Genomic DNA, 24,260 nt, shown 5'->3' on the forward strand with positions numbered 1-24,260 from the left:
GATCGACCGTTAGGATTTGAAAACTCAAATATAGAGCCGTAGCACGGTGCCAAATCGTGATATGCATATTACCATAGACTCACTCATAACATAATGCAATCTTAATTAAGCACGACTTACAAGTAATCATCAAATATAACAGAGGCCAAATTAAATTATTAAGCACATTATTTTATTTAACAAGGCAGTCAATTTGTAGACCAAATTTCCTTACTCCACAAACTCCAAGTAAATGACTAAACTAAACAAATAATAGTGTGCAATGGACAGTGTGATGCATCCAAAGTCAAAACAGAGGCAAGGCCGCAGGAAAACGAACATGCATCCACTGCCTCTCATAAGCTGCCACGTGGTTCCAACCAATCTCATCCACCAATTTAATCTTTAAATCATAAAGCTTTTTCTTTGGGGCTTCTGAATCATCCTGAAGCCTATCATTTAGAACCTGACAAGAAGCACCAAAAAAATAAATTAGGAGTAGGGTTAAAATGCCCCAATCATGCATCACATCCTTATCTTGCTGTCAAAGTCCCAAACCACTCAACGTGATCTCCATAATAAAATGTACTTGGAGACCAAATTTTATATTTTTTTTGGGGTTTTTTTACTATTTTTTAAATAGGTACAAAACAACTATTTTTCTGAAGAATCATTTGCAAAAGATGGCATCCTATTTTAGCTTAAAATTTGCAAACACGCACCCAGTATCTTCTATTTTTGCACAATCTACCCTGCATTTTCTAGTGAACAAAGAAACATCCCATTTTAAAGTACAGCTACATGTTCCTTAGACAACTGGAAATGTTTTCCCTCATGGTAAAGATAATTGGTAAACTTCAAATTCTCATTGGATCAGAAGTAGGATTTGAGGAAAACGAAATTAGAGAACAACATGAGATAAAGTAACTAATCTAAGTTTTGAATGTTGGAGTGCCAATGGCAAACTTTTAGCCCAAACTTAAAGAAACACATAAAAGATGATTGGGATCATTTTTTTATTGGATTGAAGTAAAAGATGGTCTTTTTTCTTTTTTATACAGGGTTTGGGTCCGAGTCAACTTGGGACACTTCTGAGGCTATCAAAAAGCATGAGTGTTCTTTATGTAACTCAGATAAAGAGGTGCTTATTTAACAAAACAAAAGAAAAAAAAAAAGTACCTTCAATGCTGTTCCCAGTCTTCCATGACGCCTCTCACGTACAACCAAGAGCATCGAGTATTTGTTTGATTTAATATCGACCCATTTTATCAGTTCCTTGTAGTTCTCTTCAAATTTGTCTGATTTCTTGCTTGACTTCGTGATATCGTCATCTGCTTCTTCAGGTTTAGTAGGAGATTCAACCAGCTGAGCAAACAATTACAATAAGACATAATAAAATATCATGGCACACTGCTCAAGAAAGCACAACATAAAAAAAAATATCACAATGATACCTTCAATGATTCAATTTCAGCTAAAGCAATTCCTTTTTGATACAATGCTTCGGCAAGATGGTCACGTGCTGCTTCCATTTTGTTCTTGAATTCCTGAAAAAATACGGCCAGTGAGTGAGCCAATTCTAAATATACTTCAGGCCATCTCGGAAGGGAGGAAGCTTCACCTGTGCCTCTTCATCATCAGGATCTGGCTTAAGAGAGAGGCACTTGGCTAGCTCTTCTCTGTCAATGCTGTCTATAACCTCATCAGCTGCAGCAATGACCTGGAGTGAAATTGATTGCACCATTATTAAAAAGATGACTTTAGTATAATGTTACGCAACAACAGTATTACTTACATTACTTGAAGATACTGAGAATAAAAACAAAATATATAATGCTAAAATTAAACATGTAAACATATATTTGCTTGCCTCTTGATAATGTGAATGCTTGCCATGATCACTAGTTCCTGAAAGCAAACCCTCCAAAAATTTTGCAAGCATAGGTGTGTACTTTGGATACTCTGACTGCACATAAACCATCATAAAATAATAAAGGAAATTTACTGTGCAATAACTAAACAACCAGTAATGTGGAGTCATCATATGAAAGTTCAACAAAAATATGCTTGTCTGGTTAAGTGCTTCAATAGACTAACAAGTAAAAAGTAATTAACTTAGCAAATCACACACTGCTGTTGCCACCCTAACCAATGTCACTAAAAAGGTCCACTAACATTGAAAGACAACATATTCAGGATAATAAAGAAAGAAAGAGAGTTGTTACCTTAAGAGCAGAAGCAATTTTTTGCCAAGTTGATTTCTCCTCCTCACTTTCTCGTTTCAGACTCGAAAGGAAGCTGATTTTGGTATCCCTTACCTTATCAAGCAAAATTTATTTTTATGCTACTAAATTTAATGGGTTGTTACTTTGCTTAAAAGAAACGTCATTCATGGGTCACAAGTACGTAATAACATACTGTGATACCAGAAGCATTCTGAGAACAAGATAAAATAAGGTGTGCAGTACCTCTTCTGCTAGCCGTTCAGTAGCACTCTTTTTAGTAGTAGATGATCCTTTCTCTTTATCGTCATCAGCCTAGAAAATACGCAGAAAAGCAAATTAAAAAGAATTGCTGTGGTTTGAACATTCTATCTCACCACAATTTCTATAAGATCCTTGCATAGGAGCAACTTGTATGACAATAGCTAATCATAAGAAATCACAAGAGTGAACATAAATTCCAAAATTAGCTGACGAGAAATACTTTAGTTTGGTACTGAATTAACCAAGGATAGCAATATCCGGTAACTTAAAACTTGGACAGTACATATTACTATGCTACTAAATTCATAGAAAGTCAATCAAGGCCAATTCTTCCGACCTAAGCATCAATTGTTCCTTAAATGTGCAAATACACTGAAACAATACTAAGTTCAACATAATATTACGTGCATTGACCCTCAACATACCCTTTTTGTTTTTTAATATACAAAAAGGAGGGCAAAGTTGTTAATCTGACCAAAAAGGATAGGGGTAGAATGTCTGGCATTGCATACTGGTATTTGACTTGCCAGATTCCAGAATGTGAGTCACAATCCTTGCAACAAACAAATTATATTTTACCTTTGGTGATGGTGGCACGAGGCACGAAATATCATAAGAAGTAGGAGAACGCTGATTGTTTTGATCGTCACTCTTGCTATTCAAAGTTACCATGCCATATGACATTGATCCGACCAAGACAGCACCAGCTGGAGCACTCTATAAGCAACATACAGTGAGTTAAAAAAAATATATTATAATTTATGATATTCTTATAAATGTTTAATTCCCAAAAGCAAGCAAAAAAAAATTCCACCCCCACAAACGTTTAAGTTTCATACAATTGTACCCAGGCAAAAATAGTATGGTAAACAGCAGAGAAGATTTTTCAGATGTTGACGGTTTTGAGTTGCTTTAGCAAGATTTTCTTAGATGAAAAAATTTGTCATTTGAGTTGCTTTAGCAAGATTTGTTTTTCATTTAGACAGTCGTCCTATGTACCTTGGGAATTTTCTCTTTTGAAGGAGGTCCCACATAAAATGCTTCAGGCTCCCTGAGAAATTTAAAAAAAGAAAGAAAAAGAAATGCAATCTTAAAAAGAGAGAGCAGTTAGCTACAAAACTGTACATTTATTAAACAAGGCATACCCAGGAACTAAAACTGATGACTTGAAGTTGCCTCCCCCTGTTACAGGTCCATCAGGCTCAGAGAAAAAGTTCAATTGAATCTGATCATACATTAAAAAAACATTATGCTTGCTATCAGCTTTAACACCAAAAGAAAAACTAAAGAGAGATATACGTTACAGCTTGAAAACATGTCAGCAACATAAAACATGCAACCAAAAGAATACTTGCACTATTATTCACAACATACATAGAAGTTGTTTAAAAAAAATCTAACCTTTTTTTCTAGCCTCCTTTCAATAAACAGTACTAGCTGCTTCAATTTCTCCAGGTATTGAATGTTCTCATGCCTGTATATTAATGATAAGCATGTAAAGCTAACAACTGACGTCTGAATTGAACATCTACTTTTTTGCATCTATCATTTTTCTATTGGCTTTTTAGGACTGATTAAAAGTAGAACCAAGGAGCACACATTTGTCTAGTGCTAGACTCTGTCATTAACTCTATAAGAATATTGTAATTTTTTTTTTTCTGATACTTCATGTATGACATTTTTTTCTAAACACAGTAAACAGTTGAAAGCAGACCCTTCTCCAACTACTGGGTTAGCAATTACCTCATTCACTTATTACAAGTTACAACAGAAATCAGATAAAGTGAACAGCGAACACTGATTCATAATTGTTATAAATTTAGTTATATTTGAGTTTAAAAACTAAAACTAACATTAGTTCTGAAAAATTAGCATCTACAAATGGACACTTGGGAGTAAATATTACCTAAACAAAATTGAAAATCAATATCTTAAACTAATCTCAATGTGATAGGACTGGCATTGCCATTTTAACCTTGTAATAATAGTACTTACCAGTTATCACTTCAAAAATTTATCAGACCGAGCTAAAAAAAAAATTCATCTGTGGGTTCCTTGTTAATTCAAACTTAAAAAACTATATATAGGAAATGTATACCTTATATATAGATAGAGTGTGTACTCGCCCTTGGGAATACTCACATACTCCGGGTAAACATCACCCGATGAATAAACACGCTATATGAACAAGAAAATTTGTTAGGGTTATACATGAATCTACAGAATCATAGATATACAAAGAAGCAGCACAGTAAGAAAAAATCAACCGGAAGCAATTCAAACTTTACACAAAGAGAAGACGAACCTTGTTAGAATCTACAATTATATAAAACTGAGATTCAAACTTGTTGTCGTATATCCTATTGTTAAGCAGCGGAATGCTAGGCTTTATGCTGACTCCTTCGTCTAGCTTGAATTTGTACCTGTACAAGATTCCCAGATTTTAGAAAAACACAAACTGTGTAGAAATTGAGAATGAATTAATGAAACAAAACATGTAAACATCAATCTTACGTCAAAGTAAGGGCAATTATCTGCTTCCCAGAAGGTAACCTGTCACGGCTTCCAATAAGAGGGCTGAGCTTAGCCTCCACAGGGCGATATGGAATCCTCACCTGAAAAAGGAACAGGAAAATTATAAAATAAAGGCTATTAAAAATGAGGAGCGTTCGAATGCCTCCGTATTGTGCCTCCATCATGCCTCACACTTTTTAAACATTAATAAATTAAAATTTAAAAGTCGAATATCAAAATAAAACCGTTAGATATGATCTATATCATTTTCTCTATGCACATATAGAAGGTTACCACGTTTCGACTTATTTTGATCAGTATCAAGAGGTTGCAAAAAATACATTGATATGGATAAATTATGGACGTTGACTTTTCAACTTATTGATTCATATAAAACATTACTGAAAAGTGATAAAAAAAAATTATGTGCATGTAGAAAATATAATATAGATCACATCTAACGGTTTTATTTTGACATATAAGTTTTAAAAAAATTGTTATTAGAAAATTAAAAAGTGGAGGCATGATGGAGGCACAAAAAATGGAGGCATTTGAACCCTCATTAAAAACACCAAGCTACTTTAATATTTGATATATATATAAATAGATAATATACGGAGTGTCATTCCTTCTTTCTTATCAATTTGAGTTTATTACAAAAACAGAAAAGATGTACTAACACTAGTACTAAGTTATTAACATATCATTCTTTCGAGAAAAGGACAAAAAAAAGCAATTTCAGAAAAATTGTGACACTTGGCTCGTATTTAAACAGTCTAAAAGATTTTTGGGTCCCTCTTTGTAGATAGCAAAACCTTTGCTGTGAAGAAGACCAAAATGTCCCTGGTTTCTTCAAACCTTACAATTTTGGTTATATGCAAATGGGGAAAAAAATAAAATATAAGATGAACATATTCTAGCAAAAATAACTCTTGAAAAAAAGATGTAGTACCTTATCTAAACATGCAGAAGGAACAAGCTTCTCAGCTGCCAATAGTGATGTGACAACTATCTGGGTTGGTGACTCACTTCCGTCAAGTGCAACAGCTGCTTGGTTTGTACTGATCCCATGAAATATAATCTGTAATTTAAGCCAACACGAGACAAGCTTAGGCTGGATCAAGTTTTAGATGTATCATTAGTACTTCAATTATATAGCAAAATAATAACTTCAATATTTTTTTGTTATGCGCTCTCTCCTTCACATTAAATTGCAATCAAACCCTATGGCCATGTTTGACACAGGGATAAAATGGAGGGACAAGAGTTATCCTATCCCCCTTATCCCTCCACTTCATCCTCTACCAAATATAGCCTATGAGATGCATTACATCTTCTCCAGTTGTGCAGGAGAAGTCCTAAGGCCTGGCATTTTGATCTTCTATCAAGAAACTTTAAAAAAGGGAGAAGTGCACAAAAAAAAGTTTTTATTTATTTAATTTGTGTGTGTGTGTGTGGGGGGGGGGGGGGGGGGGGTTGCCTCAAAGTCCACAGTTGTAGCTTCGTGACTACCCATGCCGCTTGACCAAAACTGAGCTATAGCCAGCTCCAAGGTCAAACCACCTTGGACAGCGAAAGTGAAACACTTGACGGAAGGAGAAGGAAATGTCACAACTGACTCCCACTTCATTGGACGTTTCAGTGGACACATCTAATAAATGACATAGAACAGTCTGTTAGACAGATTGTCAGAATTTTGAGTTGCATCTATGGTATAATGGGTTTAATTGTATGAAATCTCTAGTTAAGGAGGCTCTAGTTAATTGAGCAATTGTAGTGACTAATATCAAAAGCAATTTGATTGTACATTGTAAAGGATTTTAAATGAGAGCTTGGACTTCACATTGAGGCAGGAAAGATTATTTTAAATTAGAAGTTATCAAGTGGCCACATCTAATAAACAGGATACTCTAATAGACCGATATCTAGAATCAGACTCACATACAAAAATATATTATCATTGAAAAATGTACCTGAAGAGTATCTAAGAAGAATCTCCTGGGAGTATCAAACTCAGAAGTACGCATTGTAACCTCTACCCAAGAAGCCCCAATAGGTACATTGATAAATCTTCTTTCAATATGACCTGTAATTAGAGATATAATACCTAATAAAACAGAATATATAATAGTAATATAAGTGCGACAAGATCAAACAAGCAGTATGTTCCAATTGGAAATAATTGTTGTGTGAAATACATACAACAACTTGATTTTTCTTTATTCAGAAAAAATGTAAGTTGGTCCTTGTTTGTATATTTACAAAAGTAAGTTGGTCCTTGTTGTGTGCAAATACATACAACGACATAATTTACAAGTGTAGCACATTCAAATACAACTTAAGATGGTAAACATGAATTTGTAGCAGTAAAACACTAATGAGTATAGTTCAAATACCAGGGTAGAAGGAGAGATTAGAGAGAGAAAATATTGGCGGCTGCCCGACTGGAGCACTTGGCTTGATTATTGTAATTGGTATACGGAAAAGTGGTCCACGCCAAGATGCTTTGACATCTATTCCATAAGCTTCATAATAGTGGAGGCCATCACTAACTTTGGTTGGGTCAACAACTATGCTGCAAATTAATCAAAGGAATATATAATCAAGTAACATAAGATATAACAAATAAGCTTTACCCACGTGTAGCACAACTCATGCTACTCTCATAGTCCATGTAGGTAATCAAATTTTTTATCATATCTGTATTCGATACACATCCAAAATTGATACATGTGTGACACTATTAGAATACGTACCAGAGGCGCATCTCAAAGTGCATACCAGACTGAACTGATGTGTTATTAAAGTGCATAAAAGTAAATAAAGGAAAGACTTAATGAGGATTTACTTGAATGTACGGCCATTGTTTATCAGTAAGAGGAACTCAGGAACTTGTACAACTGATTTATCGCTTGATTGAAGTTGAATACACTCCTCAAATGGAACCAATTGGTCTAAATTACTAGCACCCTCATGGAACTTCGGCTGAACTTGAACAGTCCACTACAAATAGAGAAAGGGAAAAACAATAGGTAATTTAGCTTAATGTGAGAAGCATTTCTATACTTTAATCTAGTAGAACCACTTTCAGCAAATATAACAGATTATAAATATGCATCACCCAAGTTTTTTTTTTTTTCCTATCCAAAAAGCACTAATGAAGTGACTTTCCTGTATTGTTAGTAATTTACTTGAAATAAGCTCATATATATAGTCCTTTAGCCTGCCTTAATTTATGTTTGGCTTAACATTAGAAGGCTCACAGTGATATTGAATTTTGTATTATACAAACTGCGCAGAAATTTGAATTATCATCAAGTTTCTTAGCAACAATACATCTTCAAAGAAAAAGATTGATCACTATTCATACATCTTGTTTTCATTGTTTACTTGTGACTTGGGGTACAAAGAAGAAAACTTCAAGTAGACGACCTCGTATTTGGTTAAATTGATTATATAAAGCAATTCAGTAGAGATAATATCCGACCTCACTGCTTTGTAGACAAGCACTACACTCTCTTAGATAGATTCCTCGCAGTGTAGGAGCTACAAGAAATGCAACTTAGTATTAGCAAGCAATTGCCAAAATACCCAACATAACAAAGCTATGTATTAATACTTCTCGCAAAATAAATCTGTTAAACCTTAGCTCAGTTCAGGTTAGATCAATATATCAACTTAAAGAAGACAAGTTATCAACTTTTTAGCTCAATTTCTTTTTCTTTGGCGCCAACTCATTTAGCTCAGTTTGGGTTAGATCAATATATCAACTTGAAAGAAAACATATAAGCATCACTAACTTGTCTTTCCAACTTGATTTATCTTGACTTGATACGAGATAAGGGGGAGATCCCTAGCCTGCTGAATGTACTTGTAAGCACTGCATCCAAGAAATTGCAAATTTTAAGTGTTCCATATAACATTACAGAACAAAAAGCACTCCAGGAGTATAAGATCTTGCAAAATATATAGAAAGACATCATAAAATGGAGACAGACCTATCAATTTGCAACAAACCCTGCCCTGATGTAAGTGTTTCTTCAGGCACATTGCCTATAGACAGGGCCGAGTTTTCTACCGCTTTTTGTACACTATATGGACTCACCTCAATGCCTTCAGCCTGAAAAAAGAAAAAAAATTATGCTCTCTTATATTATAATATATAGCAACTTATAATAAATTAAAACTCTCACAAAAAATAGTCGAGAATAACTTTAACCAATAAAAATAACCAAAAGTTAAAGAGTCTTGATTTTTTGTAGTATTGTTGCTAAAATACAAACCTTCATTGCACTAACAAGAAGAGCTATGCCACCACAAGCACAAGGAGATGACATGGATGTACCATTCATGAGTTGGCGCCTCTGCAGAGTCCACGTTGGGACTGGGGCCACAGCCCCACCAGGTGCACTAATTGAGACACCAATATCACCATCTGCAGTAGGGCCCCGGCTAGACCTGAAAAAAAATTGGCTTGTAAAATAGATATTGATACCAAATAATTTTGAAACTTGTCTATGACGTGTGTGCATCACTTAAGAAGGATGACAAGCGTTACGAAAAACCAATTTGGTTTTATGCCTGGGAGGTCGACCACGGAGGCGAATTTCTCGACAAGACAGCTTATGGAGAGATATAGGGAGCAGAAAAATGATCTACACAGGGTATTTATTGACTTGGAGAAAGCGTATGACAAAGAACTGAGAAAGGTCATGTGATAGGCTCTTGAAAAGAAGAAAGTTCCAATAAAGTACGATATCCTCATCAAGGATATGTACGATGGCATTGTGACTAGTATCAGAGTATGTCATAGCGAAACCAATAACTTTCATCTTAAGATAGAATTACATTAAAGGTCAGCCTTGAGCTCCTACATTTTTGCCCTGGTGGTGGATGTAGTCACGAGGCCATACAAGGGGAGATTCCTTGGCGTATACTCTTTGCTGATGATATGGTGCTAATTGACGAGAGTATGATAGAGGTTGATAGCAAATTGGAGTTGTGGAGACAGACTTTAAAATGTTTTAGAATTAGTAAGACTAAAATCGAGTATATGAGATGCGAGTTCAGCGATGTCAGGTCAAAGGATGGAGATGTCATTTTGGCTAGACAAATAGTGCCCAAGAAGGACACCTTTCGATATTTGGGATCGATGCTACATAGTGATGGCGAGATTGATGAAGATGTTAAGCATAAGATAAGAGCTGGGCGGGTGAAATGGCGACAAGTATCTGGCATCCTATGTAATACAAAAATGTTCCACAAAAGCTAAAAGACAAATTCTACAAGATGGCGATCAGGCTTGCGATCTTGTATGGTGCAAAATGTTGGGCTACTAAAAGACAACACATCCAAAAGATATGTGTAGCAAAGATGTGTATGTTGCGCTGGATTTATGGTCATACAAGAAGGGGCCAAATTAGAAATGATGATATATGTGATAGGCTTGGGGTAGCACCAATTGAAGAGAAGCTTGTCCAACACCGCTTGAGATGGTTTGGGCATCTCCAACAGAGGCCTCCCGAGGCACTGGTGCGTACTGGAATTATAAGCCGTTTCGAAAGCACAAGGAGAGGCAGAGGCCAACCAAAATTAACATGGGAGGAAGCAGTAAAAAATGACTTGAAGGAATGAAATGTATCCAAAGAGTTGGCTTCGGACAGGAGCGCGTGGAAGTTAGCGATCCATTTAACGGAACCGTGACCTAGGAATCAGGGTTTAGGGGTAATGTTATAGGCTTTAGGTCCTAAGGCTTTTGATTATGGGTCAAGAACGTAGGGTTTCAGCCCCTATGATTTAGTGTAGGCATAATATTTTCAGTATTATTATTAGTATTTATTACTATTATTATTGGTATCATTATTACTATTAGTATTACTACTATTGTTATTATTATTTTTATTGCTATCTACCGAACCTCCGGTTGGGTTTCATTTTTAGCCTACCCCAACTTGTTTAGGACTAAAGGCTTTATTGTTGTTGTTTGTCTATGACATACATGTGTATACATTTTCGGTAGTGAAAACAAGTTCAAATTGTAATTTCTTTGGATATAGTTATCATAACCAGTTGGGATCTTGACCCCAGTTTTATATAGCACAAAACCTGTATGTGCTTAGTATGATACAGTGAAATAGACTTACCATGTATATTCCAATCCTTCAGAAGGTGGTTCCACCACAGAGTGGGCCCCAGCAGCCATGGCCGGTGAAACATATGCACCAACTCCAATAATACTTGTACTGGTCCCACCAGGTGCCCCAACAGTAGTTAATGCCGGTCCATTGTTTCCGGCACTACTGACAAATATAAGGCGGTGCTTGTCTACCACCTGTACAAAAGTGATATTTCATTCTATTCCCACACCAGCAAATGCAGCAGAAATAAATGTTGGAGAAAGCACACATGTGAAGACAATAACCTCACTAGCCAGATCGATAAAGCGTCCGTAATCAGGAAGAAGAGTGGGTTCCCCATAGCTCATGTTGATAAGGTCACATTTGTGCTGAAATATAGAAATACTTATTAGACCATTACTGGAACCATCCAGTACTACTCTATCTGCCCAGGATACATAACACAAGGGAACAAGCTGAACAAACTCTCTGTAATCAATAACGCCTAAGGCATCTTTATTTATCATAAAAAAAGGCATCTTTACTGTAGTTAGGTTAGCTTTAATTCAGGTTATACTAGGATTAAATAGCTATATATACACGTAGTCTTATCAAGTGTATATGTAAGAAACAATCAGTACAAAACATTCAAACTTCATCTTCCTTTAAATCCCTGTTAATACTTCCAAGTAATATCAAAAGAACTATTCGGAATGCAGTCTAAATCTCCAATCTACCCACCTCTTTGTTCGTACAAAGGAATCCTTTTCCATATAAATATATCTAGCAAGATGCAATTATAAGAACCCTCAATAACTTAATTCAACTGAATAGAGAAAAATATGGTCGCACCTCAACAGCAGCTATCAATGCTCTTGTTAAACCAGTCCCAGTCTCCATTGAACCAAGGCGGGAGTCCCCTATCTTACATGAAATCAACTGAGCACCTGGTGCAACACCATTCAGCAAAGTCTCCTGCATGACAAATCTATCTGTTTGAAAAATTCCAATATGGACAGGACCAGAGCAGATCAACATTCATTCGTAGAGGTACTTAGCCACCCCTAAGATTTTACAATTTTAATTATGTGTATCGAAATTGAATTGAATTTTATTTTTAAAGTTTTTATATGGTTCAGCCCCCCCTCATGAAATATAAATTGTTGACTTATATCCTAGCAGTTAGAATTACAAATTATGGTTGTGGAAATTTCAGCCCCCCCCCCCCCAAATTAAAATCTTCTGGTTCCACCCCTGAATATGGAGAATACTGCAGCAGTAAGCTAGAAAGAAAAAAAAAAGATTCAAAAAGTAGTGTTCAGCATACTTCAGGATGGTAGGCAGCAGTAATACCAGCGACATGGGTAGCATGAGATGAACAATCTGTCACTATGCTTACTACATTCCCTTCATTATAGACATTTGTGACGAAGGAGCAAGCGTCTAATTTGCTAAATATACCATACTCTCTCTCTAACCTGCCACATGTTGTTGGTGGTTAAATTGCAATGATCAAACAAAAGCTAACCAGTTGTTTGCTATGAAATAAATTATATTTGGCAATGATAAAATTTGGGCATTGCATTATTTTAAAATATCCAGAATGATAACAGCATGTAATCATGAATTAATACATCTCATGCCTTTGTGATGATGAAATATGCACCTATAGTTTGTTAAAGGAGTGAAATCAGCTAAGTTTCCCTTCTCTGGGCTATCCTCCAGACTCCGTGTATCAACAGCAACTCTCCATACCTCACCATCATTCCATACAACAACATCAATGACTGGTCCCCTATCATCATAACTCTAAAAAAATATTATAAAAATAAAACTTGTTAACTTCAATGGAACCCAAAGGAAGGGCAATTTCGGAATAGTATAGTGAACTTACTTCTGCTTGGTTTCTAAGAAAATCAAGTCTATGTTGAAGATCCTCATGTGCCTTCTTCGACTTCACATCTACATCTTTGCCATTCTTCTACAAAAAGATATTGATATTCATTTAATTTACTTTTCCGGCCCATGCATTACTTTAAAAATTTGGTGTATGTAATTGTTAGTCTCCATCAAAAGTATTAAATGCACTCGCACAAGGCATAGTTTTATGGAGACAATAAGATAATAAATTTTTATATGGTCTAAGATGTATAATGGAAAAGGTTTCAATAGAAGTAAACTAATAAGCAACTAAATAAAACAAAAACAAAAAAGTTCCTTGCCTTGTCAAATTCATTGAGTTCCTTCAGAGCCTCTGAGATTGCTTCTTGATTCTCCTCGTCCCACTTTTTCCTTCTTTCCTTCTGTACTCAATTTATTCAAATGTATAGTATCTTGGCAAAAGAAAATCATTTCTGTTACTGAAATGATACTGTTACAGAACGCTGTACCTTCAAACGGGAGGTGAGAGTATCAGTAAATAGTTCATAGACTAGCTTGCAGCCCACATGCCACTCCTGAGACGGATTCTTCCATGATGGATTTAAAAGCAACTTTGATCCTGTAGATTAAAAGGTATTATCAAGATGTGGCACCCAATTCTCCTTTAGTATGAACTTTACATTATATTTTATCTTCATGGAAAATAAATCCGAACAAGCAAACTAGTGACCAAACAAACAAACATTTATTTAACAAGTAAATGGAAAAATGAAATCTGTGATTCCAAAATTTGGCAAAGAAAATGGAAAAATAGGTTGAAATTGGTCATTCTAAACCATGTAACTCTTTATCAAAATATCAAAGTCAAAATTCTTAGATTTTTTTCAGAAATAACAGCATAGAAACAGCAAGTTGTATCGTGCTATATGGCATAAATAGTGCATGTAAACAAAAAACAAAAGAACAATGCCAAACCTGATGCTCCTACAATATAACCATCCTCATCAGCCTTGACAACTTTGGAAGTGTCAACATCACCACTACCAGTACTGCATTGCAAAAATACATAATTAAACTGCAATGATGTAACTATCAAACATGAACGACCTCTGTTTTGCATGGTTAGTTACCAATCTAGTACATCAAGGATTTTCGGCTTTCCATCTGATGTCTCTTGCAAGCCAGCAGCAGCTGGGTCAACACCAGAATCTACAAAAAGAAAAAGAAGAAGAGAATCATAATAGTTAAATTAGACCCAGGAAAGCTTTAATTAAAAACTCTATGTATGCCTATCCTAACATCTTATTAGTTAAACTGTTACGTACATTCAAATGGCAAGCTGTGAATAGGGCTGTATATGATACCCTTTCATCCATTTACTTGACTCATATTTGATCATGCAGTTTTTTTTCGTTAGCTTATCGAGCATGGATATGGATAAGAAAAAAATTCTGTAAACTTATCGGGTAAGGCTATGGGTAACAGATATTTCGTACCGGTTACCCTATAGGATAATTCATAAATATAAAATTATATATGATAACTTTTTTATTTATACAAATAAACTAAATAATTTTATTATTATTATTAGATTGATTTATATTACATTTTATATAATCTTTTATTTAGTCATTTATGATGAAATTGATTTATCGAACATTTTATATAGTTTGTAATTAGTAATTTATGACAAAATTGATTTATGCAACATTTCATCATTTATCTTTTAAAATAATGAGATAAAAAATTATAATTTTTTTATTATGTGATATCAGGTACGTAATGTATTTAATATTATATTTATTTGTTATATTTTTGGATTAAATTACATATGCTATCAATTCATTTGATTATTGTTATTTGTTTTGTTACCTGTTATCTTAATGGGTAAGGGTAGGGTATAGCCATATAGGTAAGCTAATATTTAATGGGTAAGGGTAGGGGTTGGGTATGAGTATGGGTATGGGTATGGGTAAGACTAATTTTATTTTATATGGGTATGGATGGGTATGAAACCTTGGTTTTGTGACTCCGGCGGCTAGCTGTACCTTCAAAGCTTCACATGATTACAATTATCGTTAAACTAAACTCGAACCAGCTAGCTTAAAACAGAAGCATATCCTCGATCATCACTAGTAGGTATTGTGGAAAAAAAAGGCTATCTGAAGTAGTAGGTATATGTAAATCCTTCCTATAGAAACAGATTGATCATTATGTTATGTTGAACTGAACAGACTTAAGTCATAATTTTAGTTTATAAGAAGAGATCAGCACCAATCTAGTAAAATTGAAGTAAAAATAATGACAAATGCAAAAATATGTTACCAAAAATCGCAATAAGAATACCCCTCCCATCAAAACTGGGATTCTTCTCGAGGAAGCGATCAGCACCAATCTAGTAAAATTGAAGTAAAAATAATAACAAATGCAAAAATATGTTACCAAAAATCGCAATCAGAACACCCCTCCCATCAAAACTGGGATTCTTCTCGAGGAAGCGATCAGCACCAATCTCCTTCTTGGGCATGAGCGAGGCGATAAAGTCCTTCTGGCTGAATCCCAAGGCCTTGTTGTTGGCACTGTTGTTTTCGACTTCGATAGCAGGAGGAGGATTTGGTGAGGGCGGAGAAAGCATCGCTTTCGCTCCAGTAAAGAGGATTCTCTTCTCTTTTTTACAAGGCAGGCGCGGGGGAGAAGAAATAAATAATTTTTGTGGAAACAAGAGGAGGAGAGGGAGAGGAGTCCGAGTCGGAGGAGTGGGAGCGCAATATAATGACACGGACACGGACACTGTCCAGTTCCACATGGGGAGGGATCTAGCGCAAATCTCAATACCACTAGACTAGACTGACTAGCTTGAGCCTTGATTTAATTACACTGTTTGAAAATGGCAGCAAAACCAAAGAAGCCGCTTGCCTTAGCGCATGCGATTGCGAACTAGGCTGAGGCTGAGGCGTCGGAACGAGAGAGGACCGAGGCGAGCGACTGCAGCTGCGCAGGGCCAGCCAGGGCCAGCCAGGGCCAGGGGCCATAGTCTATTTGTCTAGTCACGCGCTGCCAAGTGCCAAACTGTGGATAATCCATCATATTTTATTTTTTTTATTTTTTAATGTCATTCTATCTATCTATTAAAAAAGGGAGCATCTAGCTATCCCCCCGTAACAATCCCCCATTTCATCCCCCAGTCATTAACTACTTCAATAACTACTAACTACCTAGGGGGGCCACTTACTATTTGGGGACCACATAATATTTGAAAGATTTTACAACTGGCGCGCGCAAGTATTCACCTATAATGCATCAAGTATTCATCTATAACACATCAAGTATTCATACCTAATATATTAAGTATTTTAAAAAAAAAAACTGGACACGTTTTTAGAGGTGGGATTTTTTTTTCTTCGTTCAATCTAATCAATATTTCTGACGATCGGTGAGGAATTTTGTAAATCTAAAATCACGAATGTTTTTGACATAATTTTATCTTTAAAATGAGATCCATGATGATATACTTTCGAGTTGTCCGTTGTACAAGTATTCATCCTTATCGAGAAAGTATTCATCCTCGTCGTGCAAGTGCAAATATAGAAACTGAACATATCACTCATCCATCTTTTACACGTTTTTAGAGGTGTTTTTTTTTCTCCGTTCAATATAACCAATATTTCTGACGATCTATGAGGAATTTTGCAAATCTAAAACCACAAACGTTTTCTACACAATTTTATCTTTCAAATGAGATCCATGATGACATACTTTCGAGTTGTCCGTTGCACAAGTATTCATCTCTTATCGAGAAAGTATTAATCCTCATCGTGTAAGTGTAAATATAAAAACTAGACACATTACTCATCCATTTTTTACATATTTTTAGAGGTGGGTTTTTTTTTCTCCGTTCAATCTAACCAATATTTCTGACGATTTGGGAAGAATTTTGCAAATCTAAAACCACGAACGTTTTCTACACAATTTTATCTTTCAAATGAGATCCATGATGACATACTTTCGAGTTGTCTGTTGCACAAGTATTAATATCTTATCACGCAAGTATTCATACATAAGATATTAAGTATTCATTTATACACATTGAAGTATTCATTCATATATCTCTATTTTTTTCAAAATTTGTTTTTATGTCATTTATTTAATACGCAGTGGCCTAATTCACCATTAATAAAGCTTTGTTCTTTGCAAAATTCGCTACTTCATGAGGAAGGGGAACATAAACATGAAAAAGATTAATTGCATATATATATACAAAATTATTTTGATACGATTGACAGTGACGGATTTGACCCGGTAGAGACGTGCTTTAATATTCATTCAAATACATTGAAGTATTCATTCATACACGTTGAAGTATTCATTCCTGGCAGAGGCATGCTCGATTGGGATGGAGTGACAGATGATCTCCAGCAGAACGTTTGCTAGAGCAGGAGCAGCAGGCATAGAGGGAAAAAACCGATGCGAAAGTATAAGAGGGAGGGAGCTTATTGTATTTATCATTTCGAGGTGGGAGAGGGAGGGGAGCTTATCAATGGAAAAACGGAGGTGGAGGAGGAGGTGGGATGCAGAGGTGGGAGAGAGAGGTAGAGGCGGAGGTGAGGTGAGGTGAAGGTGAGAGAGGGAGGTGGGAGGCAGAGGTGGGAGAAGGAGGCGGAGGCGGAGGTGGGAGAAGAAGATGAAGGTGAAAGAGAAAAATAGAGGTGGAAGAGAAAGGGAGAAAGAAGAAAGAAATAAAAGTTGTTAGAAATAGTAGTTATAGTTATAGTTAAAATAGAAAGTTAGTTGGGGGATGAAATGGGGGATTGATAGGTGGGGGATATTATAATTACCCATTAAAAAAATAGTCAAAAAATTCTTCAAAAATATATAATTTTCTCAGCAATTACATTTTCTCCATAGAGTATTTTGAACGGTACAAATCAACCATTTCAATTTTAAAAATAAAAATATATTAATTTTTAGTACATATGAATTTATACTGGTGTCATAGTCTCATTGTCTGTAATTATTGTTTTTTATTGTAATTTTTATTCTTCGTATTTGATTTTTAGTCAGGAGAGCTTCCATCTTCTAAAAAATGAAAGAAGGGAAAAAAAATTGTACCACGTAAAAATGGCTCAAATTTGTACTTTGTTATTATTGGTGGATTCTTACTGGATGCCAGAGGGTATATTTGGATTAAAACTACAATAATTACAATAACGAAATTTAAAAATAGTAGGTGACAATAGAAAAATAAATAGTGATTTTCAAATTAGTGTGAAATAGTGCTATTCGGATTAATAAAAACGTTGTTTGAATTGTACATTTAGAATAGTGAATAACTATAACTGATAAAAAAAAAGTTTTAAATAAGGTGTTAATTAAAAGAAAAGATAGGTAAGTGGTATCTCAAGCGAATTATCACGGCGCAGAGATAACATAAGTGGTGTTAATTTTGATACTTCAGGACTATGTTGGTGGAAATATGATGGACCAAATTGGTACTACTAACTTTAAGTATATAATAATATACATTTTATACCCTAGTTCTACTTTTGTTCGGATCACAATCGCATGATCCTACTGTTTAGTAGTGTTGGGTGTCGATCCATAGGGATAGTATATTAAATATTTAACAACATATACTAGTCTAGGTTCTCAGATTTATATTTGAGTTTTAGGCGGAGGTGCTAATTATGATAAATCACAGAAATAGAGAGTCTTTAGGGTTCAGGTAATCTCCTTCTAAATTAAGTAAAGTATAATTTCAATGTTTATCTACCCTGCAGACTGTTGGGGTTTGCGGTGCTGTACCAAAAACCCGTTTAGGCTTAAGTTGCGGAATGACCGTAGAACAAAAATTTCTACGGCCAACTTAAGCTCATGATTAAACGGGGTATGTCAGGAAACTTTCCAAGTCGGTCCACCTTCAGTATTCCTTTGGCATCAAAACCCAATTTAATCCTTTTACAGATCTACTCCATGATTGATTTCTAAAACTTTAATCTACTTACCAATTAAATAGATTAATATAGCATATTTATACCTTGTTTCCAAATCACAGTTGGAATGCAGACCGAGCGAGTAGAGCCTCACCAGGGAAGGAATCGACTCGGAGTATCACACGTGTGATACCTCTATCGGTTATCCACCAGGACTAACCGGAGAGCGGTTTATTTCTTCTGCCAAAAATACCGTAAACCGCGGAATTCTGCAAAAACACTATTCACGAGAAAAAGACGAAAACCCGTAAACACGAATTTTCGGTTGCTCAGTTTCATCAATATGCAAAACTGACATACCGCGAAATTCGATAAAACACTATTCATCGATCCCGTAAATATACTTCACAACAACTACCCCTCCACCCCTATTTATAGGGTTTAGGGTCGGTTGCCAAAAGACCAAAATGCCCTCCAAGTTCGGCCTATTTACAAGATATACCATTGAATGGATAAGGATGACATGTCATGTGGATAAGATCGATGACGTGTCATCTGGATAGGATCGATGACATGTCATGCGGATAAGCACGAATCTGAAAAGACCCGAATGCCCTTGGCCCGAATACAAATAATATTCGTATAATTATTCTGAACAATTATATATATTTTTCTTCGGTTGTTCGTTTTGGTATCGATGACGTGTCATCTGGATAGGATCGATGACATGTCATCTGGATAGGATCGATGACATGTCATGCGGATAAGAACGAATCTGAAAAGACCCGAATGCCCTCGGCCCGAATACAAATAATATTCGTATAATTATTCTGAACAATTATATATATTTTTCTTGCGGTTGTTGTTTCGGTAATTTATACAATGTGTCCTGCACATTTATAAATTAACCGGTTAACTTTTATACAACGTGTCACACACGTTTATAAATTAACCAATGTTTTTGCTTGTTATTTTTACATAACACTTATAATTTAATTATAACACGTATAATTAATTATAACCATCTTACTATTTATCATAACCAATTTATAATCAATCACAATAAGATTCTCCGATTAACTCCTATATGGTGTGACCCAATAGGATCTGTGTTATGTTGGTAAACAGAGTTAAAACTGTTTTAACTTCTATAATCATGAGCGGCATCTGGCAACACATCATGACCATCCAATTACACAGATGATGCTGTACAGTACAATATCACGATCCAGTAAACAATTTACTTGTGTCTGTTCTTCTGTCTCATAGTTATCAGATTAGTTTCAAGGTAGATGTGTGTCATCCTTGCTAACTGAATCTTTTCTTGATCTTGAGCAGATTATCAAATATAATTACTCTTGTAATTATACCGCTAGCAGATAATCTTACTCTATCAAGGGGCCCAGTGATGCTATAGCTCGTATAGAGATACGAGGGACAAATAGTATTCTTGGTAAACCATCACTACCTCAGCTAAGCCATGTATACCGAAGAGCTATCGTTATAACTGCATTTTACCGACAGTGTTTGATAACAATCACACATATACATTTCTTAGTAGGAAAGATGAATACCTCATACTGTAGAACTTGACACTGAATGAAAACATAAATGACACGAACACAAGTCTATTTAATGTTTCATTCGGGGTCTGTCAAATATCATGTTCCTAGAACATGTATCTATGTGATTAAAATGACATCTCGTGTCAGGTGGTTTGTAAAACTTAACCATCTTTTAATCCACATACTAACCTTATCGCGGTAATTAGTGTTCCTGCTAATTACCTTGGTCAGTGACTTTTTAAGAGTATATATTATCTATATTATGGAGTTTCACAATTTCAGTCATGAACTCGAAATGATCCATAAATTCAATAATACTCAAGGCAACAAAATGATATTATTCATCCAATTCATGAACAAAGTTTTATGATATATTATCGTATTATTGACTTCTAGATTATTACACTAACACAGACGACACTGTCACTACCGCATGCGACATAAATCGTCCTACAAGGCAAACCGCATGCGGTACTGTCACTACCCGCAGATGCTTAGGGGTTTTGCCTTATGTGATTTGAAAGGTTTTTCGATCTTTCAATCGACTTTTGGGCAAACAATTCAGAGTATTTCAGATTTGTAAATTATCCTCCTCGCGCAAAGGATAATATATACTTCCCTATCCTACCCCCACAAATTATAAAATCCCAAAGACCCTACTTATTTCTAAGTTATTCTTAATCATAAATTGAATATACGATCTACGATATCTTGCCAATGGAGCCTCTTGGGTTAAAACCCTAGTCTTTGAATCGCTGTCAAGTCTCATTAGTCGAAGTGCTAGAAGTACTTATAAGTAATCCCACTCCCACCGAGATTCAAATACCTTACACCTATTGGTATGTGAGGATATTGGCATATAGTAGACGAAACTATGTATGCAAGGATACGATCAAAAGCAATTCAAGGTATAACAATAAATCTCAAATCAACATAAACAAAACATAAATTATACTAAAACATAATCAAGAATTTGATACACCCAAATCCTAGAGATGAGAAGTTTAGTTTTTCAAAGCCATGACAAAATAAAAGGAATAAAATAAGAAAGACATAACCACAACCCTTGAAGATTGAATAACTCTTGCCTCCTTAAATGACGCATTCTTCTCCCGCCTTAAACCTTAAGAGCCGTCATTCTCTTCTCCATAATTTGCTCACTATTATACTATAATTTCTAGACTTACACAACTAAAACACGCACACTAAATCATATTACAAGAGGAGTTTATATAGTATTCCTAAAGGATGTACCCAAGTGGAAGTAGTGGAGATCATGGAGGTTATTTTGGCCTCTCATACCATAAATAATTTGCCACAAATAGTCTTTCAAATTTGACATTGAAATAAGTGCGTTCTTCTAGAATACTTCTACTCGAAATTCACGTCAACAACTGAGATTTAATCCAACCAAAATAGTCCACCGATTGAATCCGTGTACTCGTGTGGCTTCACCGCCTAGCCACATGCGGTATGCCCTAGTCCGCACGGCACTTGACTTAGCTGATTTTTTTGTATTTTTCACCATGTTGCATGTTGTGCACTTCGTGTGAGGTGTTGCATACTCCATGTGGTGCCCTATTTTGACACCACCTTCATGAATGGCCTAAATATGACATTTTTGCTCCATTTTCAGCATAAATATGCAACTTTCTCTAAAAACCTGCCAAAATAACCTAAAAATTCGTTTGCGGTAAATAAGTCTAAAAAATGACTACTTTGCATATGTTTTTTGTCATTTTTCATACTTAAATGTAGTGATTTTTTTTTAGCTATATAAATCGGCGTTGTCAAAATCCGAAAAGGAAACAGTTTTTTTCTCTCTTTACACTTGTGAATAATAGCTATTCTAATATTTATAAATAATGGAGAATAACAATTATTCTGAATAGCAAAAATGTTATTTTGATACACATTGTTATTTCAAATAGCTCATATTTTCGGATATCCTCTATTATTGACATATTCAAACATACCCTGACTGAATAAATATTCGTTAATGGTAGCAGAAGCGAACCTAGTTTATTGCAGGTAGAACAAATGTTCTATTATGAAACTTTAAAATAGTTTCTGGATTTTGAACTTTTGTCCCATTATGGAAAAGTAAATGCTTTACTGGAGGCTAATAATTTTACAACAATCGATGATTTTCAATTTTTTTTTTTTTTTTGTGCGCAGCTCATTAAAGGAGCTTTCTTTAGCTTCCTTAGCCGCTTAATTCTGTCGAACACCGATTCCTTAACATGAATTGAGATTACTTCCTTTAGTCTCATTTTGCCCGGAACTTAATTCTCTGCCCGGGTCTTAAGCACCTCTACCCCTTTAGCCTCCTTAGCTATCACTCACGGATTAAGATAACCGAATATCAGTTCCTTAAGCTTCCTTAAGACTTACTTCTAACTAGGATTAAGAGGTGTTGCCCAACAGCCTCATAGTAATTAGCGACATTCCACAGTTTAGAGAGAGATAATTGATATTCAAAGCGATTTTTGTACGCATTCTAAAATTGTAGTTAAACAAATAAAGTAAATAAGAAAAGAAAAATAAAGCAAATGCTTTACCGTTTGTGATTTGCTCTCTGAAATGATTCTACGCAATGATTGGTTGTTACACGTAATCGTAACCTTATAATAAAGGTGAATTATAAAAATAAATAGAATTATGTAAAGATGGCTAGCGAGAAAAGAATTTGACTGAAAAGAGTTGAATAAAGGCTACGATTACGATAACGATTACGCAGTGTTCTAAATCCGAAATTTTTAAATATACCATTCTTTGAAAATAAATAAACCAAAACATCACGGATGGCTGGAATTTAGAAAAACGACATGGCCGCTTGCCCACCCAGTACTGATCAATGGTGGCCTATTATTTATTTTAATTAAAATATTATTTAGAAGAAAACTGAAATTTTGTATAAGTAAATAAGATAAAATTTACATACCTGAGGGGGACGACTACTAGCAGCTGGAAACTCCTTGAAGGCGGTTCTCAGCTTTGCCAAGCTGATGATACCTGGGGAGATCTGTGTCTTGGAGCCTCTCTTCTTCTCTTTCTGCAAAGCAGCGTGCGGTATCCCCAGCAGGTCCTCGCACAAGGATCTGAAATCTCCATACTCGACGCCCGTCACAGGCTCCCCGACAATGGTCATGCCCCATAGACAATTGACATCCTGTAGGGTGACTGTCATCTCAGCGTGGGGGAGATGAAATGAGTGGGTCTCGAGACGCCATCGCTCAATGAGCCCAGAGCACAATTCCGGATCGGCAATCTCCTCGGCCATCTGGGATAGCTGGTACAATCCCATGGCACGCAACGTCCCTGCATATGCCTTCTGGTACTTAAGCCACATTTTGTTGTGGCGTACTGTAACTGTATCTAGTCCCTAAATTAAAAAAAAATTATTAATAAAATTTGAAATAAAATTTGAAATAAAATTATAATTTTATTAATAATATAAAACTTACTCCAGTGGCAGCCTCCAAGATACGGTGCTCCGCATTCGGGTACCAGAGAAAGTCTGATACCCGATCAGTGCGGTGCCGGATACCGGGGACCACAGATGTCAATGCCGCATCGACATACTGTGACATCTCATATGGAGTGGGTACTGGTGCACCTCTACTGGAAGAAGGTACATCCCTACTAGAAGACGGTCCAGATCCCATAGATGCCATGCTGTATTTATTTTGGTCTTATTAGGATTTCAAATTAAATTTCAAAAAATAATTATAGTTTGGGTATTAATTATTTTGGTCAATAACTAATTTTCATAATTTTAGTACAATA

General features: G+C 35.5%; 1 protein-coding gene across 1 annotated transcript; it reads right to left on the reverse strand.

Annotated features, from left to right (window-relative positions):
- Window positions 1-131: 131 nt before the first annotated feature.
- Window positions 132-15,969, reverse strand: TPP2 (tripeptidyl peptidase ii). Its single transcript, XM_078320458.1, has 34 exons — window positions 15,419-15,969; window positions 14,107-14,185; window positions 13,952-14,025; window positions 13,486-13,595; window positions 13,318-13,398; window positions 12,990-13,076; window positions 12,762-12,904; window positions 12,423-12,573; window positions 11,948-12,070; window positions 11,401-11,484; window positions 11,123-11,310; window positions 9,263-9,437; window positions 8,978-9,099; window positions 8,780-8,859; window positions 8,467-8,525; window positions 7,828-7,982; window positions 7,376-7,554; window positions 6,953-7,065; window positions 6,460-6,630; window positions 5,932-6,060; window positions 4,980-5,080; window positions 4,771-4,888; window positions 4,564-4,643; window positions 3,867-3,939; window positions 3,611-3,690; window positions 3,465-3,516; window positions 3,045-3,182; window positions 2,448-2,516; window positions 2,205-2,297; window positions 1,850-1,945; window positions 1,601-1,699; window positions 1,434-1,526; window positions 1,159-1,344; window positions 132-445 (listed from the first exon to the last, which is right to left on the reverse strand). The coding sequence occupies exons 1-34, from the start codon at window positions 15,780-15,782 to the stop codon at window positions 287-289; spliced, it is 4,104 nt and encodes a 1,367-aa protein (XP_078176584.1). The 5' UTR covers window positions 15,783-15,969; the 3' UTR covers window positions 132-286.
- Window positions 15,970-24,260: the final 8,291 nt, after the last annotated feature.

Source organism: Carex rostrata, chromosome 2 (assembly GCF_964058835.1).
Source record: "Carex rostrata chromosome 2, lpCarRost1.2, whole genome shotgun sequence".
Classification (NCBI taxonomy): Eukaryota; Viridiplantae; Streptophyta; class Magnoliopsida; order Poales; family Cyperaceae; genus Carex; species Carex rostrata.